The sequence below is a fragment of the Dasypus novemcinctus genome, chromosome 24 (assembly GCF_030445035.2).
Source record: "Dasypus novemcinctus isolate mDasNov1 chromosome 24, mDasNov1.1.hap2, whole genome shotgun sequence".
Lineage (NCBI taxonomy): Eukaryota > Metazoa > Chordata > Mammalia > Cingulata > Dasypodidae > Dasypus > Dasypus novemcinctus.
The window spans coordinates 41,311,180-41,329,929 of NC_080696.1; the positions used below are offsets into that span (position 1 = coordinate 41,311,180).

The 18,750-nt window shown below is 39.1% G+C and overlaps 1 protein-coding gene across 2 annotated transcripts in view; it reads left to right on the plus strand.

Annotated features, from left to right (window-relative positions):
• Positions 1-18,750, plus strand: part of CTNNBL1 (catenin beta like 1) — a 227,099-nt gene that overhangs the window by 137,567 nt on the left and 70,782 nt on the right. For both annotated transcript variants that reach the window (XM_071211701.1, XM_058287065.2), the window contains exon 11: positions 4,501-4,682. In XM_071211701.1, coding sequence (XP_071067802.1) covers positions 4,501-4,682 — 182 coding nt within the window. The remainder of the gene's footprint in view (positions 1-4,500; positions 4,683-18,750) is intronic.

Here is an 18,750-nt window from a genome sequence, read left to right on the forward strand (position 1 = left end):
TCACAAGACAAACACAATTGCTATTTCCTTAATAACCTAATGTAAATATCATCTCCAGTCATTCTTTAAACTTTGTTTTATTTCCATGACACTTTTCACTATCAGGTGTCTTGATTTTCCATTTGTCTCTTGTAGTTAGGATGTAAATTCCATGAGAACTGGGACTTAATCTATTTTGTTCACATAAGAGGTGCACGATTAATGTTTGTAGATTGAATAATGCATGGGAGTGAAGGGATACTTAAATTATATGCTGGCATATTTTTCCCTGATTGTTTCATATTAATTTGGTCTTTCTAAATAGATTTAAACTTTTTTCGAAAGCAGAAACCATGCTTCTCTTGTGCCCACTGCATTGATGAGTAAATATTGCATATTGGCTCGATTGGTTGATTTACCAGGTATACAAAGATAGGAAATGATGTGTTCCTCCTCTCTATTTCCTATAGTGTTCAAGAAAACAATATAAGCAATTTTTAAAATCTTTTCTAAAAAGTATTAGTGTGTTCATTATAGAAGAATGAAAGGTACTGAAAAGTAGAAAGAGGAATAATAAGATACATAAAAAGCATTTGACAAAATCACTTTTTCATGATAAAAACATTCAACTAGGAATAGAAAGGAACTTCTTCAACCTTCGGTAAAGAACATCTACAAAAAACCCACAACTAACATCATACTTAATGTTAATGGTTTGTTTGGGTTTTGTTTGTTTGTTTGTTTTTAGGAGGTACTGGGGACGATCCCATGACCTCGTGCATGGGAAGCAAGTGCTTGACTGACTGTCTGCTCTTTTTGTACTTAATGTTGAAAGACTGAATGCTTTCCCCCTAAGATCAGTAACAAGACAAGGATGTCCACGCTCACATTTTACTGCAATTCTACCCAGGCCAATTAGGCAAGAAAATTAAATAAAAGGCATCCAGATTAGAAAGAGCTCTTCACAAATTTCTCTTATATATAGAAAAATCCTAAGGAATCCACTAAAAAACTGTTAAAACTTATAAATGAGTTCAGTAAGGTTATGTGATACAAGATACAAAGTTCAGAAATCAATTGTATTTTCTGTATACTTGTAACGAACAATCTTAAAATGAAAGTGAAACAATTCTGTTTACAATAGCAGCAAAAAGAATAAAATACTGGGAATGGATGTGCCTCAAGTGCTTGAGCTCCTGCTTCCCACATGGGAAGTCCTGGGTTTGGTCCCTGATGCCTTCTAGGAATGAATAAACAAACAACAAGCAAAGCAAATGAAAAACAAAACAAAACAACTTAGGGGAGCTGATGTGGCTCAGTGGTTGAGCGCCATCATCCAACATGAAAGGTCCCAGGCTCATTCCTCAGCCTTGGTACCTACAATATATATATATATATGAACAAAATAACTAGGAATAAATTTAACAAAAGAAGTACAGAATTTACTCTCTGAAACTACAAAATATTGTTGAAAAAAATTAGAGGTCTAAATGTAAAAGACTTTCTATGTTCATGGGTCAGAATATTCAACATTGTTAAAATAATCCCCTAACTGTTCATCAGGTGCAATGCCATCTCAGAATTCCAGCCTGACTTCTTTATAAAAATTGGCACTGATTCTAAAATTCGTATCGAGGAAAGTGGATTTGGCCCAACGGATAGGACCTACCACATAGGAGGTCCAAGGTTCATACCCAGGGCCTCCTGACCTGTGTAATGAGCTGGCCTAAGCACAGTGCTGATGTGTGCAAGGAGTGCTGTGCCAACACAGGGTGTCCCCCACATAGGGGAGCCCCACACGCAAGGAGCGTGCCCCATAAGGAGAGCCACCCAGTGCAAAAAAAGTACAGCCTGCCCAGGAATGGCTCTGCACACACAGAGAGCTGACATAGCAAGATGACGCAACAAAAAGAGACACAGATTCCAGGTGCCGCCTGACAAGAATACAAGCAGACACAGAAGAACACATAGTGAATGGACACAGAGAACAGACAACCGGGGGGAGGGGCAGGGAAAGGGAGAGAAATAAATAAAAAATAAATCTTAAAAAAAAAAAAATTCATATCGAATTGTAAAGTACCCAGAATAGTCAAAATAGTCTTGAAAAGGAAAAACAAAGTAGAACAAACATTTCTCAATTTCAAACTTACTACAAAGCACTGGTAATCAAGACAGTGTGGTACTGGCATAAGGCTAGACGTATAGATCAATGTAATATAATTGAGAGTCCAGAAATAAACTCATAGATCTCTTGTCAATTGATTTTTTACAAGGGTCACCCAACTGGGGAAAGAATAGATGGTTCAACAAATGGTGCTGAGACACCGGGAAAACGATAGCCACATGCAAAAGAATGATGGTTGGCCTTGACTTTTCACTATAAAAAAAATAAACTCAAAATGGATCAAAGACCTAAATATAAGAACTAAACTTATTATACTCTTAGAAGAAAACATAGGGATAAATCTTCATGACCTTGGATTTGGCCGTTGATTCTTAGGTATGGCACCAAAAAGCATATGCAAGAAAAGAAAAAATAGATAAATTGGACTCAAATTAAAAATGTTCTTCAAGGGAAACGGACTTTGGCCCAGTGGTTAGGGCGTCCGTCTACCACATGGGAGGTCCGCGGTTCAAACCCCGGGCCTCCTTGACCCGTGTGGAGCTGGCCCATGCGCAGTGCTGATGCGCGCAAGGAGTGCCTTGCCACGCAAGGGTGTCCCCCGTGTGGGGGAGCCCCACGCGCAAGGAGTGCGCCCGTAAGGAGAGCCGCCCAGCGTGAAAAGAAAGAGCAGCCTGCCCAGGAATGGCGCCACCCACACTTCCCGTGCCGCTGACGACAACAGAAGCGGACAAAGAAACAAGACGCAGCAAATAGACACCAAGAACAGACAACCAGGGGAGGGGGGGAAATTAAATAAATAAATCTTTAAAAAAAAAAAAAAAAAAAATGTTCTTCAAAGGACACTATTAAGAAAGTGAAAAGGCAGTCTAGAAAGGAAGGAAATATTTGCATATCATGAATCTGTTAAGAGACTTGTATCCAAAATATGTAAAGAACACTTATAACTCAATAGTGAAGATAAATGATCAAGTTAAAATACAGGCAAAGGATCTGAATAGACATTTCTTCAAAGAAGATAAAAAAAATGGCCGATAAGCACAAGAAAAGATGCTTGATATCAGTAGTCATTGGGAAATACAAATCAAAACCACAATAAGATGCCACTTCACATCCATTAGGATGGCTAGAATCAAAACATCAGATAATGACAACTCTTGGTAAAGATGTAGAGAAATTGGAACTCGTAGACTCTGCTGGGGTGAATGTAAACTAATGCAGCCACTTTGACAAGCAGTCTGGCAATTCTTTAAAAGATTAAGCATAGATTTACCATAAAACCCAGCAATTCCACTTCATGGTATATACCCAAGAGAAGTGAAAGCATTTGTCCACAGAGAAATTTGTATACAGTTGTTCATAGCAGCATTACTTATAGCATAATGGTAGAAACAATTCAAATGTCTAACTGAACAATGTATAAAGACAATGTGAAATACCCATACATCAGCCATAAAAAATAATGAAGTACTGATACATGCCAACAACATGGATGAACCTTGAAAACATTGTGATAAGTGAAAGAAGCTAGCCACAAAAGATCACATATATAATTCTATTTACATAAAGTGTCCTGACAGAAAGTAGATTAGGATTGGGGGGGGAGGGAGTATAGCTAAAGGATGCGGGGTTTCTTTTTGAGGTAATGAAAATTTTGTAAAATTGACTGTAGCAATGATTGTATATATCTCAATATACAGAAATTCGTTAAGTTGTATACTTGAAATGGGTGAATTGTATTGAATATGAACTATACCTTAATAAAGCTGTTTTTTTAAAAAAAGAATAATAAATTATTCATAATCCCACACCTTGAAATAACCTCTGACATTTGATCTATTTCTTTCCTACCTTATTTTTACATAATTATTTAATACATATTTATCACATAATCAAGGTAATTAATTTTTTGAATATTACATTTTGTGCTTATTCTGACCTTAAGAATTTGTTCTATTATAGACTCCAGATTGTTAACAAGGGTTTATATTCCATGTAAATATATCATGATATAACTTTTTTCCCACTGTTGAACATTTAAATTTGTTTTTTTTCCTTTCATTTTCTCCATTATAATGAGTACTGCAATAAATACACCTTTTTAAAAGGCTAGAACGCTCAGGTAGAAGCATTAGGTCAAATGGTATAATTATCTTTAAATCTCTTGATACAGAAAAGTTTATAAAACCTTCATCTCAGCAGTGCAAGAGAAGTGATTTTGACAGTGTCTTTCCAGGACTGATTTTTTCATTTTTAAAATGTTCTGACTGTCATCACTTACTAGATTTAGAGGTAGTTGGTAGGGAATAGCCTCCTTTTGGCATGACTACCTCATAATCTCAAACAGTAATTTCATTTTTTTCCATGCAATGTCTATTTGAAACCTCTTTTGTTCACAGAGAAAAGAAGATCTCCCGGAGCAGTGCCCTGAAAGTACTGGACCATGCCATGATTGGACCTGAGGGCACAGACAATTGCCATAAGTTTGTTGACATCCTTGGCTTACGAACCATCTTCCCCCTCTTTATGAAATCCCCCAGGAAAATCAAGAAAGTGGGAACCACTGAGAAGGAACATGAAGGTAGGATTCATTGGGATGTCATCCTAACTTAGGTGCATTAGAAGAAATGGGGGAAATGAGAACTACTTTGAAAATTGCTGATGTGCATTTGAAGATTAGATTCTTGGAAGGAAGAGTGCTACTTTTTCCTTCTGATTTTCCATGCATGGAAAAGCAGCAAGGGGCTCCAGGGCACTGATAGTCAGTGTTGTTCCGGTTCTCTGCTTACTTGAATCCTGGTAGTTCCATTTCCTTCTGGCCTGTTAATAAGTCAGTGTGTGAGGGTTTTGTTTTCTTCACTGTAATTTGTAGCAAAGTGTCTCTCTGATGGAAGACCCTTTTGAAAAGAGTAATGAGGTGGCAACACATGTCACCTCCAGAGTGGTGCTTTCATGTATTTCTGCATTAAAGTATGATCTCGCCAACATCAGGAATTGCGGAAATAAACTATTTATAGCCCAGGTTCCCCTTTTTATGTTTCTCCTCCCTGATGGTGCAAACTCCCAGCAAAACACAGTCATGAATTGTGATGCTGTAACCAGAGTAGTTACTGCAAGGCCAATCTCCTCCTGCTATTGTCTAGTGGCCTGCTGTGTCCCACCTCCCAATAAATAGCCTCAGTACAATCTGGAAGACTAGGGATTTATGAGCAATGACAGTTCTGCTGGAGGCTCGCACTCTTACACCAGGGAATTTGCATGGTTGGATGCTGATTTTAAAGTGTGTTTGTAAAGTAGGGGAGGAGAGGTAAGAGAGGAGAAACTGAGCTGATTTACCAAGTAATTTGGTTGTCTTGTCAGAAGTAAGATTTGTCCTGTGATTTGGATGGAATTATTATTATTATTTTTTTGTCAGTGATTGATAGAATTGGCATAGGTATCTACAGGAACTCTTGCATTTCTCACCCTTCTACGTAAACATTTGAGAGCTCCCAGCTACATCTCCTCAAATTGACTTGGCTTAGTTTCTTCCACCTTGGAGAGACTATTCAGGGATGGCTAAAGGGAAGATGGTGTTACCTATCTTCAGAGTTCACCTTCTGTGATAATTTCGCTGAACAAGTCAGCTCTCCACAGGCAACAAAGTCTGGCAAGGGCAGGGGAGGAACTGGCAGTATGAAGAACCATGGACTAGAGATGGGAGAACAAGTAGAGAGTTCAGTTCAATTCAGATCAGATATTGACCAAACACTAGTTGTAAACATGCCAACCCTTTCACTGGTCTTTCTTTCTCCAGTGGAAAGACAGCAAAATGAGGCCATGGGAGAGGGAATGGTATGGTCTTAGTGACCTAGTAGATAACACTTTGGAGATAATCACCATTCACTGAAAACCTGCTACATTCCTGGCATTGCCACATTATGTGCTTTCTTATTTAGGCCTCACAGCCTGTGAAGTAGATGGTAGTATCCTTGTTTTTTTCAGATAAGGAAGTCAGCTGAGAAAGGAACCAAGTTATGGTTCAACAACTAACTAAGACTTTAAACCGTTTATTTAACTTCTCTGGACATCCTTCCTGGTCTATAAAACAAGAAAACTAAAAGCTCTGATGTCTGTAACTTACGATGCTGAGACAGAGACCCTAGTTGCCAAGGCTTTGTCCTATTATCCAGGAAACTGCTCAAGGACTGCTGGGGTTGATCTGCTGGATTCTATTGAGAGACTTGATTCTGCATCTTGAGCATGCTTGAAGAAAGTGTGAGGTAAAACAGCCTTTAGCTCTGTATGCATGGTACTGAGAAGAGGAAGAAGTGACAGATTCAGTGAGCAGCTGTTTTCCTCCTGAAAAATGTGCCCTATGGCGTGCTGGTAACAGTACATTTGCTTTAGAGTACCCACGTTAGGAATTGGATGACATTATATTAATGAGGGCAATGGCTTGGTAAGACATCTCCTAGAAGGCATGTTTGGACTATAATGGCTAATGAGGATGAGCTCTGCATCCTAAATATGCCACCAGCACTCAGAGAGCGGAGGTGAACCCCAAGAGGAAAACACAGCCCTGGACCTTCTACTACCCCTGCTCTCTGCTCCTCGTAAGCTGATCCTCTGGCCATGTGTGGCAGAGTGAAAATAGAGGCGGAGCAAAGCAGGGGCACATTGCACAAGATTTCTTTGTTCTATCTTGTCCTCTAGGTAAACCTTGTTCTCTCTCTTGCTCTCTGTGTACTGGTCTTTCTGACATGAATGAACCAGGTTCATGTGTTACCAGAGTACAGGATCCCAAGACCATCAGGACTATCTGCAAATATACCAGCTCATTCCTGCCCCCAGGCTTCCATGATGCCCTTTCTACTGCCTGGTACACTTTCCTCTGTCTGTCACTTCCTACTGATCTTCAAGTAGAGTCTGATGTCAGTTACTTAGGGAAGCACGTGTTATGAGCCCTCGTAATAGAGCCTTCTATTAAATGAACTCTTGGACTTTGCCTTCATAGCCCTTAAGACTGTGGTAATTAAATGGTTATTTGTGCAATTATCTGCTCAGTGTCTGCCTCTACTACTAAAATGAGTTCCATGAGAGTGGAAAACAATGCCTTGTCACCTCTAGGTCCCAGCACCTAGCACAGTGCTTGCCATGTGGTAGGTGCACTGTAAATGTTTATTGACTGCATGTATGAACAACTGCTTCCCTGAAAGACTGCTCATTGAGGACAAACATGAATTTGGGGTTCTCAAAGTTCAGATTGATGGTTGTCAGTCATACACCTGGCATATATGATCTTTTTGCCCACCTTGTTCAGTAACAAAAGCGAGTGGGTTACTAGCCATCAATTTTGTTTTGTCATACAGTCTTGAGCATTATGACAGAAGCTCCCCTTTAGAGCCAAGACCCATGTTATGAATAAAATTTCCTTATAGGTATGGCTACCCTATGGCAAGATTCTCTTGATAATTCAACATCTACTTAGGCAGAAGCTCTAGAAAGCTGCCCTGTTCTCTCCCCTTTCCATTTTTAAAAAGTGTTTTATTAAAGTATATCATTCATACATGAACATGTATAAACAATAATTATATATAGTTAGTAAAGGTTGTAAACTTAAAAAATAAACATATAATATCATAAAGTGGTCTCATACATCACCCCACCACCAACACCTTTCATTGTTTTGAAACATTTGTTACAAAGTATGAAAAAGGATCATCAAAATATTACTACTAACTATAGTCCCTATCTTACATTTGGTTTATTTTTCCCCCATTCATCTTATTTTTTTTCTTTTTTTTATTTATTGAAATATATCACTCATACATTATAAGCATACATAAAGAATAAACGTATAATAGTTGTAAACTTACAAAACAAACATATATAACATCAAGCATATGTAACATCTCACCCTACCACCAATAACTTGCAGTTTTTAAACCTTTTTAACTAATGATTAAAGAGCAGTATCAAAATATTACTACTAAACAAAGTATTTTCCCCTAACCAATTGGATTATTATCTTTATATGATATAAAGATAATATGTATATATGAACATACATAACATACATAAACAAGTGTATAGTAAAAGTTGTGAACTTACAAAGCAAACATCCATAACATCATACAGGAATCCCATACATAAACCCTCCAGCAATATCTTGCATTGTCATGAGACATTTGTTACAAACTATGAAAGAACACTGAAAATCTTACTACTTTTTTTTTTTTTAAGATTTATTTATTTATTTCTCTCCCCCCACCCCACCCCGGTTGTCTGTTCTCTGTGGCTATTTGCTGCGTCTTGTTTCTTTGTCCACTTCTGTTGTTGTCAGCGGCACGGGAATCTGTGTCTCTTTTTGTTGCGTCATCTTGTTGTATCAGCTCTCCGTGTGGGTGGCGCCATTCTTACGGGACGCACTCCTTGCATGTGGGGCTCCCCTATGCGGGGGACACCCCTGCATGGCAGGGCACTGCTTACGTGCTGATGCACTGCACATGGGCCAGCTCCACACGGGTCAAGGAGGCCCGGGGTTTGAACCGCGGACCTCCCATGTGGTAGTCGGACGCCCTAACCACTGGGCCAAGTCCATTTCCCAAAATCTTACTACTAATCATAGTTCTTATCTTACATTTGATGTGTTTTTCCCCCAACCTACCCTATTATTATTTTTTAAATATATTTTTTATGACAGAAGTTGTAAACTTAAAAAACAATTATGCACATGTGCAGAATTCCCAAACAACAGCCCTCCATCAACACACCACAATGTGATGTGTCATATTGCTACAGATAAAATAATATCATCTGATTATTGCCATGTCCATAGTATACATTTGACTCAGTTTCCATACTGCCTCAGTATCAACACAATACATCTTTTGCATAGATGCAAGAATATTATATTATTACTACTAACCACAATCCATAGGTCACTCCAGCTATATTTTTCCCATGCTTCTCCACATTCCCAATACCCTGCAGTAGTGATATACATTTGTTCTAGCTAACAGAGGACACTCTTGCATCTACCATCAACCACAGTTCTCATTCACTTCTTGGTTTACTGTGCTATCCAGTTCCTAGATTATTCTTAAGCATTCCATCAGTTGGCATTTATGTAACTTGACTACCATTTTCAGTCACATCCCCATTTATAAACCAGCTGTTACTCACTGTGTGTTACCATCCACTCTGTACATTTCCACAGTTTTACAGTAAAGCTGATTAAAACTTCTACGTACATTAAATATCAGTAGTCTACTCAGTCCTTCTCTTATCTCCTTTAAGAATCCACCACCTACCACCAGATCTTGAAGATATTTTTCAATAATTTCTTCTAGAAGATTTATGGTTTTTGCTTTTATTTTTAGTTTTTTGATTCATTTTGAGTTATTTTTTGGATAAGGTGTGAGATAGGGGTCCTCTTTCCTTCGTTCAGCTATGGATGTCCATTTCTTTCAGCATCATTTGTTGAATGAATTGTTCTGCCCAAGCTGTGTGAGTTTAACAGGCTAGTCAAAAATCACTTGACCATACCTGTGAAGGGTCTGTTTCTGAACCATCAATTTGGTTCCATTGGTCTATTGTGTCTGTCTTTAGGCGAGTACCATGTTGTTTTTACCACTATAGGTAGGTATTATGATTTAAAGTCTGGAGATGAGGGTTCACTTTTCCTTTTTATGATGTTTCTGGCTATTCAGGACTTCTTACCCTTCCAAATAAATTTAATGATCGTGTTTTCAATTTTTTCTTTAATGCTGGTGGAATTTTTACTGGGATTGCATTAAATCTGTATATCAATTTGAGTAGAATTCACATCTTAATGATATTTAGTCTTCTAATCCATGAGCATGGAATGTTCTTCAAGTTATTTAGGTCTTTTTTTATTTGTTTTAACATTGAGTTGCAGTTTTCTGAATACAAGTGCTTTACATCATTGGTTAAGTTTATTCCTGACTATTTGAGTGTTATCTTTTACATTTTATTTTCACCACTCTTTTGACAGTTTCAGTAACTTTTATTGATGTAATCTTCATTTCTAGACTCTCTTCCAGGCCCCTCTCTCTGTTTTTTCTTTTCAGACTCTCACACACCCTTTAGTGTTTCTTGAAAATCTGGTCTCTTACTTAGAAATTCTCTCAGTTTCTGTTTATCTGTGAATATTTTAATTTTGCTCTCATTTTTGAAAGACAGTCTTGCTGGATATAAGATTCTTGGCTGGAGGTTTTTTTCTGGCAGTATCTTAAATATATCAGACCACTGTTGTCTTCTTACCTCCATGGTTTCTGATGAGAAATCAGCACTTAATCTTATTGGATAGCCCTTATATGTTATACATTGCTTTTCTCTTGCTGCTCTCAGACAATTCTCTCTTTGTCTTTGACATTTTACATTCTGATGAGTATGTGTCTTGGAGTTGGTCTATTTGGATTTTTTTGGATGGGAGTACGTTGTGCTTCTTGGACATGGATATTTATGACCTTCAATAGGGTTGGGAAGTTTTCTACCATTATTTCTTCAGGTATTCCTTCTGCCCCATTTTCCTTCTCTTCTCCTTCTGGGACACCCATGACATGTATGTTTGTATGCCTTTTGCTGCCATTTAGTTCCCTGAGACCTTGTTCAATTTTTTCCATTCTTTTCTTCATCTGTTCTTTTGTATGTTCACTTTCAAAGGCCATTTCTTCAAGCTCACCAATCCTTTCTTCTGCCTCCTCAAATCTGCTGTTGAATTATTCCAATTTTTTAAAATTTCATTGATTGTACCTTTCATTCCCATAATATCTGCTATTTTTCTATGTGTGCTTTCAAATTCTTCTTTGTGCTCATCCAGTGTCTTCCTAATATCCTTTATCTCTTTAGCCATGTCATTGAATTTATTAAGGAGATTTTTTTGGACATCTAAGATTAGTTGTCTCAATTCCTTTATGTCATCTGGAGGCTTATTTTGTTCCTTTAACTGGGCCATAGCTTCCTGTTTCTTGGTGTGGATTGTAATTTTTTGTTGGTGTCTTTGTATCTAGCTTACTAGAGTATTTTTTCTGGTTACAGTTTTTCTTTCTAGTTTAGGGCTTCCTATCGTTTCTCCCTTGCTGGTTATGCAGTAGGAGCCAAGCATGTAGTTGGTGTGGAGGCTCAAGCTGCCCTCATTGCACGAGAGACCAATGAAGCTTCTTCCAACTTTCTCCTTTGCCAGGGGTAGGGACAGAGTCACAGCTATGTGGAATAATCCACGTGCAGGCCTAGACTGTAGTTGCCCAGAGAGACTGATGAAGCGTCACATCCCTTTCTCCCCTGCCTGGGGCAGCGATGGAGCTGTTGCAGGTATGGGCAGCAATCTATGCAGACTTCTGATTTTCAGTCTATGCCAGCCAAAGTTCCCCGCAGTTAACTATATAGGCTGGTGCAGGGCTCCTCAGCCTCCTCCCTGCCAGAGGCAGGGCTGAAGCCTGGGCGGCTGCAGGCTGATGTACATGAAAGAAACTGTCAGCCCAGCTTCTCCTCAGGCTTGGGGTGGAGTCAGAAGGGTGGCTACTGGCCTCTTTCTGACTTGGGCTTGTTCTCACCCCAGCTTTTCCCAGGGTTATCTCTTAGCCAGCCAAGTCTCCCAATCAGTAGCTGAAATCAGCAGCTAACCATCTCCTCCTCCCCTATTTCTGGGAACAGAGCTTCCAATTCCCTTCACAGAACAACTCCTGGGGCGGCTCACATTGCCAGAGTAGGATAATCACTGGCCTCCCTGGCTTGGCGGGTAGTTTCCCGGAGAGGCTGGCGCAGGTCTCCACAGCTTTCTCCCTGCTGGAGGTGGCACTGGGACCTAGGCTAGACCTGCAGTATGATCTGGATGGGAAGAAACCAGTCCCCACCAGCACTGGGATTCTCAGTCTGCCCCGCTTCCCCTCGTGCCAGGTGCGGAGTTAAGGTGGCAGCTCCCAGCCTCTTTCTGACCTGCACAGGCTCAAACCTTAGCTGTTCTCAGGATCATACTGTAGCCCACTGAACTTCCTCATCATAGCTGAAATTGGTGCCCAGCCGTCTCTTTCTCCCCCATTTTGGGGAAGTGGAGCTTTCAATTCCAGCCGCGGAACAACTCCTGAAGTGGCTTGTGCCTCCAGTGGAGGATGGGCACCGGCCTCTGTGGTGTGGAGCACTCTACTTACAAGTCTTCTCTGCAGACAGGCAGTTTCCTCCTTCCACTGCCCCAAGGACATTGCAGGATGCTCTTCTGGCCTCCTGGAACCCCCAAACAGGTGCTTCAGCTAGCTCCAGAGAGCCCTGGGTGTTTGCTAACTGCCCTATAGCAAGAGATGACTCTAGGGGCTCTTTACTCCACTGCTATCTTGCTGGTTCTCTCCATCCATCTTATTTTTTAAAAATATTTTTTTATTACAGAGGTTGTAAACTTATAAAACAATCATGCACATGTGCAGAATTCCCATATAACACCCCTTCACCAACACGCCACACCATGGTGGAATGTTTATTACCAATTATGAGAAAATATCATCAGACTATTGCCAACACCATGGTCCACAGCGTACATTTGGCACACTTTTTCCATACCCACCTCCCCAACCCCCATTATCAACATAGTACATCTTTGGTATTGATGCAGAAATATTTCAGTATTGCTGTCAACCACAGTCCATAGGTCACACCAATTGTATTCTACCCATGCTTTTCCACATTCCCACCATCCTGCAATAGTGATGTACATCTGCTCTAGTTCACAGAGGGACACTTGCATCTGTACCATCAACAAGAATTCTCATTGACCCCTGGGTTCAGTCCCTAGATTATTCTCTAGCTTTCTGTCAATTTACATTTACTTCCCCAGACTACCTTTTTCAGCCACAATCCCATTTATAAACCAGCTGCTACTCACTATGTTACCATCAACTCTATCCATTTCCACACTTTTATCGTCAACTTAATTAAAACTTCTACATACATTAAACATCAATTGTTCTTCTCAACTCTCCTCTTATTTCCTAATAACCCATATTCTAGGTTTTAGCATCATATATTTATTCTTATTGTTTAGTTCATCTTAATGAGACCATGCAGTATTTGTCCTCTTGTGTCTGGCTTGCTTTGCTTAGCATAAGGTGTTCAAGATTCATCTTCGTTATCACGTGTGTCCCAATTTTTCATTTCTTCTTCCGGCAGCATAGTATTCCATTGTATGACTATACCTCGTTTTGTTTATCCATTCATTGGTTGATGGACACTTGGGTTGTTTCTATCTTTTAACAGTTGTGAGTAATGCTGCAGTGAAAATCTGTGTGCAGATGTCTGTTCCTATCATAATTTTTAGTTCTTCTGGATATATCCCTAATAGAGGAATTGCTGGATCATATGGCAGTTCTATATTTAGCTTCCTGAGGAACCACCAAACTGTCTTCCACAGAGGCTGCAGTATTTTACAGTCCCACCAACAGTGAAGGAGTGTTCCTATTTCTCCACATCCTCTCCAGCACTTATTGTTGTCTGTTTTTTTTTTTGAAATAATGGCTATTCTATGTGGTGTTAGATGATTTCTCGTTGTTCTTTTGATTTGCATTTCCCTAATAACTAGTGGCATGGAATATTTTTCATGTGCTTTTTGGCCTTTTGTATAGAGAAATGTCTATTTAAATCTTTTGACCATTTTTTAAATTGGATTGTTTGCTCTTTTATTGTTGAGCTGTATGATCTCTTAATATAGAATGGAAATCAAACCGCTATCAGATATGTGGTTTCCAAATATTTTCTACCATTCAGTGGGCTGCCTTTTCACCTTCTTAATGAAGTCCTTTGAATTACAGAACTGTTTTAAGTTTGAAGAGGTCCTATTTATCCATGTTTTTTCTTTTGCTTGTGCTTTCAGTATAAGGTTTAAAAATCCACCACCTACCACCAAGTCTTGTAGATGTTTCCCTACATTTTCTTTCAGGAGCTTTATAGCTCTTGCTTTTATATTTAAGTCTTTGATCCATTTTGAGTTAATTTTTGTTTAAGGTGTGAGGGGTTTTCTTTCTTTCTTTGGCTATGGATATCCAATTCTCCCAGCACCATTTGTTGAATAGATTGTTCTGCCCCAGCTGAGTAGGTTTGATAGACTTGTCAAAAATCACTGGGCCATAGATGTGAGGGTTTGTTTCTGGACCATCAGTTCAGTTCTATTGGTCTATGTGTCTATCTTTATGCCAATACCATGCTAGTTTTTTACCACTTGTAGCTAGGTAATATGATTTAAAGTCTAGAACTGAGAGTCCTCCAACTTCACTTTTCCTCTTTAAGATGTTTCTGGCAATTCAGGGCCCCCTTACCCTTCCTGATAAATTTGATGATTGTGTTTTCCATTTGTTTTTAAAATGCTGGTGGAGTTTTTATTGGGATTGCATTGAATCTTTATATCAGTCTGGATAGAATTGACATCTTAGTGATTTTAGTCTTCCAATCCCAAAGTAAAGAATGTTCTTCCAATTATTTAGGTCTTTTTTATTTCTTTTAGCAATGCATTGCAGTTTTCTGAATACAAGTCCTTTACATCCTTGGTTAGGTTTATTCCTAAATATTTGATTCTTTTAGTTGCTATTGTAAATGGAATTTTTTTCTTGACTCTTCCTCAGATTGCATATTACATTTGTGTGGAAAAACCACTGATTTTTGCATATTGATCTTATATCCTGACACTCGTTTATTAGATCTAGCAGCTTTGTCATAGATGTTTTGGGACTTTCTCGGTACAGGATCATATCATCTGTTAATAATGAAAGTTTTACTTCTTCCTTTCTGATTTGGATGCCTTTTATTTCTTTTTTCTTGACTGATTGCTCTAGCTAGAACCTCTAGCACTATATTGAACTACAGTGGTGACAGTGGGCATCCTTGTCTTGTCCCTGATCTCAGTGGGAAAACTTTTCAGTCTTTTCACCATTGAGTGTAATGTTAGCTCTGGGTTTTTCATAAATGGCCTTTATCATGTTGAGAAAATTTCCTTCAATTCCTATCTTTTGTAGTATTTTTATCAAGAAGAGATGCTGTATTTTGTCAGATGCCTTTTCTGCATCAATCAATAAGATCATGTGATTTTACTTCTTTGATTTATTAATGTGGTGTATTATGCTGATTGATTTTCTTGTGTTGAACCTCCCTGGCATACCCGGTATAAAACCCGCTTGGGGAAGCGGTCTTGGCCCAGTGGTTAGGGCGTCCGTCTACCATATGGGAGGTCTGCGGTTCAAACCCCGGGCCTCCTTGACCCGTGTGGAGCTGGCCCATGCGCAGTGCTGATGCGCGCAAGGAGTGCTGTGCCACGCAGGGGTGTCCCCCACGTAGGGGAGCCCCACGCGCAAGGGGTACTCCCCGTAAGGAGAGCCGTCCAGCACAAAAGAAAGTGCAACCTGCCCAGGAATGGCGCCACACACACGGAGAGCTGATGCAGCAAGATGATGCAACAAAAAGAAACACAGGGGAAGCGGACTTGGCCCGGTGGATAGGGCGTCTGCCTACCACATGGGAGGTCCACAGTTCAAACCCCAGGCCTCCTTGACCCGTGTGGAGCTGGCCCACGCGCAGTGCTGATGTGCACAAGGAGTGCCGTGCCACGCAGGGCTATCCCTCGCGTAGGGGAGCCCCACGCTCAAGGAGTGCACCCCGTAAGGAGAGCCGTCCAGCACGAAAGAAAGTGCAGCCTGCCCAGGAATGGCGCCGCACATATGGAGAGCTGACACAACAAGATGATGCAACAAAAAGAAACACAGATTCCTGTGCCGCTGACAACAAGAGAAGCAGACAAAGAAGACAACACAGCAAATAGAGAGAACAGACAACCGGGGAGGGGGGGCTATAAATAAATAAATCTTTTTTAAAAAACCCACTTGATCATCATGAATAATACTTTTTAAATGTTGTTGGATTCAATTAGCAAGTACTTTATTGAGGATTTTTCCACCTGTATTGATTAGAGAAATGGGTCTCTAATTTTCTTTTTTCATAATTCTTTATCTGGCTTTGGTATTAGTGTGATAATGGCTTCATAGAATGAGTTGGGTAGTTTTCCTTCTTGTTCAATTTTTTGAAGAGTTTGAGTAAGATTGGTATTAAATCTTCTTTGAGTGCTTGGTAGAACTTGCCTCTGAAACCATCTGGTCCTGGGCTTTTCATTTTGGGGAGCTGCTTGATAACAGTTTCAATCTCTTTGGTTGGTTGGTTGAGTTCTTCTGTTTCTTATAGGGTCAGTATAGGTCGTTTGTACTTTCCTAGGAATTTTTTCATTTCAATTGTATTGTCTAGTTTTTTGGCATAAATTTGTTCATAGTATCCTCTTATGATCTCTCTTCTTTCTGTGAGGTCAGTAGTAATGTTCTGGTTTTCATTTTTTATTTCATTTATTTGCATCTTCTCTTTTTTTCTAATCATCTAGCTAAGGGTTTCTCAATTTTGTTCATCTCAAAGAACCAACTTTGGGTTTTGTTAATTAATCCTCACTGTAGTTTTGTTGTTGTTTTTATTCTCCATTTCATTTATTTATCTTCTGACCTTTTGTTATTTCATTCCTTCTACTTGCTTTGGGATTTAGTTTGCTGTTCTTTTTCTAGTTCCTCCACCTGTATAGTTAGGTCATTGATTTTAATTCTTTCTTCTTTTTTAATGAGTCTTGAGGACTATAAATTTCCCTCATAGCACCGCCTTCACTGCATCTCATAGATTCTGATATGTTGATATTGTTTTCTCCTTGTCATTCATCTCGAGATATTTATTGATTTCTCTTGAAATTTCTCCTCTGACCCACTGATTATTTAAGAATATATTATTTAATCTCCATATATGTGAATTTTCCCTTTTTCTGTTTCTTGTTGATTTCCAACTTTATTCGATTATGATCAGAGAATGTGCTTTATATAATTTCAATCTTGTTGAATTTATTAAGATCTGCTTTGTGACCCAATATACGGTCTATCCTGGAGAAAGATCTATGAACATTTGAAAAGAATTTATATCCTGCTGTTTTGGGGTTCAGTGTTCTGTATATGTCTATTATTCAAGCTCTCTGGTTTTTTGTTTATTTTTTAATTAATTTATTTCTCCCATCCCCCATTGTTTGTGCTCACTGTCTACTCTGTATGTCCATTCACCATGTGTTCCTCTGTGTCTGCTTATCTTCTCTTCTTATCTTTCCCTTAAGGCAGTACAAGAAACCAATCCTAGCACCTTCCAGAGTGTTAGAGAGGTGCTCAGCTCCCTGTTCTGCTGCGTCTCTTATTGTCTCTCCTCTGTGTGTCTTTTTGTTGCATCATCTTGCTCCTCCAGCACTCCTGTGCGGGCCAGCACACCATACAGGCCAGCACTCCGTGTGGGACCAGCTTGCCTTCACCAGGAGGCCCCAGGAATCAAACCCTGGACCTCCTATATGGTAGGTGAGAGCCCAGTCATTTGAGCCACATCTGCTTCCCCTCTGTTTCTTTATTGATCCTCTGCCCAGATGTTCTATCCAATGCTGAAAGTGATGTATTGAAGTCTCCAAGTATTATTGTAGAAATGTCTATTTCTTCCTTCAGTTTTGCCAGTGTTTGCCTCATATGTATTGGGGAATCCTGGCTAGGTGTGTATACATTTATGATTGTTATTTCTTCCTCATGAATTATTGCTTTTATTAATATGTAATGTCCTTCCTTGTTCTCATAAGTGTTTCTTTTGAAGTCTGTTTCATTTGATATAATTATAACTACCACAGGTTTTTTTTGGTTACTGCATGCATGGAATATCTTTTTCCAACCTTTCACTTTCAATCTATTGGTATCCTTGGGTTTAAGGCGAGTCTCTTGCAGACAGCATATAAATGACTCATAGTTTCTTATCCATTCCACCAGTCTTTTGATTGGGGAGTTTAATCTGTTAGTATTCAATGTTATTACTATAAACACAGTTCTTATTTCATCCATTTTGACCTTTGGGTTTTATCTGTCAGTTTATTTTCACCCCTCTTTTGACACTTTTAGTTATTGTTACTGTTACTGATATAATCATCATGTAGACTCTCTTCCAAGCCTCTCTTCTGTCTTTTATTTTCAGGCTATAATACTCCCTTTAGTATTTCATACAAAGCCAGCCTTTTTGATATGAACTCTCTTAGTTTCTTTTTACCTGTGAATATTCTAAACTTGTCCTCATTTTTAAAAGATAATCTTGTCAGATATAAAATTCTTGCTGGCAGTTTTTCTCTTGCAGTATCTTAAATATATCATACCACTGCTTTCTTATGTGCATGGTTTCTGGTGAAAAATCAGTAGTTAATCTTATTGGTATCCCTTATATGTTATGCATTGCTTTTCTCTTGCTGCTCTTAGAATTCTCTCTTTGCCTTTGGCATTTTGCATTCTGATGAGTATTGTCTCAGAGTTGGTCTATTCAGATTTATTTGGATGGAAGTACAATGTGCTTCTTTTACAAGGATATCTATATCCTTCAATAGGGTTGGGAAATTTTCTACCACGATTTCTTCAGATATTCCTTCTGCCCCTTTTCCCTTATCTTCTCCTTCTAGGACATCCATGACATGTATGTTTGCATGCCTCTTGCTGTCATTTAGTTCCCTGAGACCCTGTTCAATTTTTTCCATTCTTTTCTTCATCTGTTCTTTTGTATGTTTGCTTTCAGAAGCCATGTCT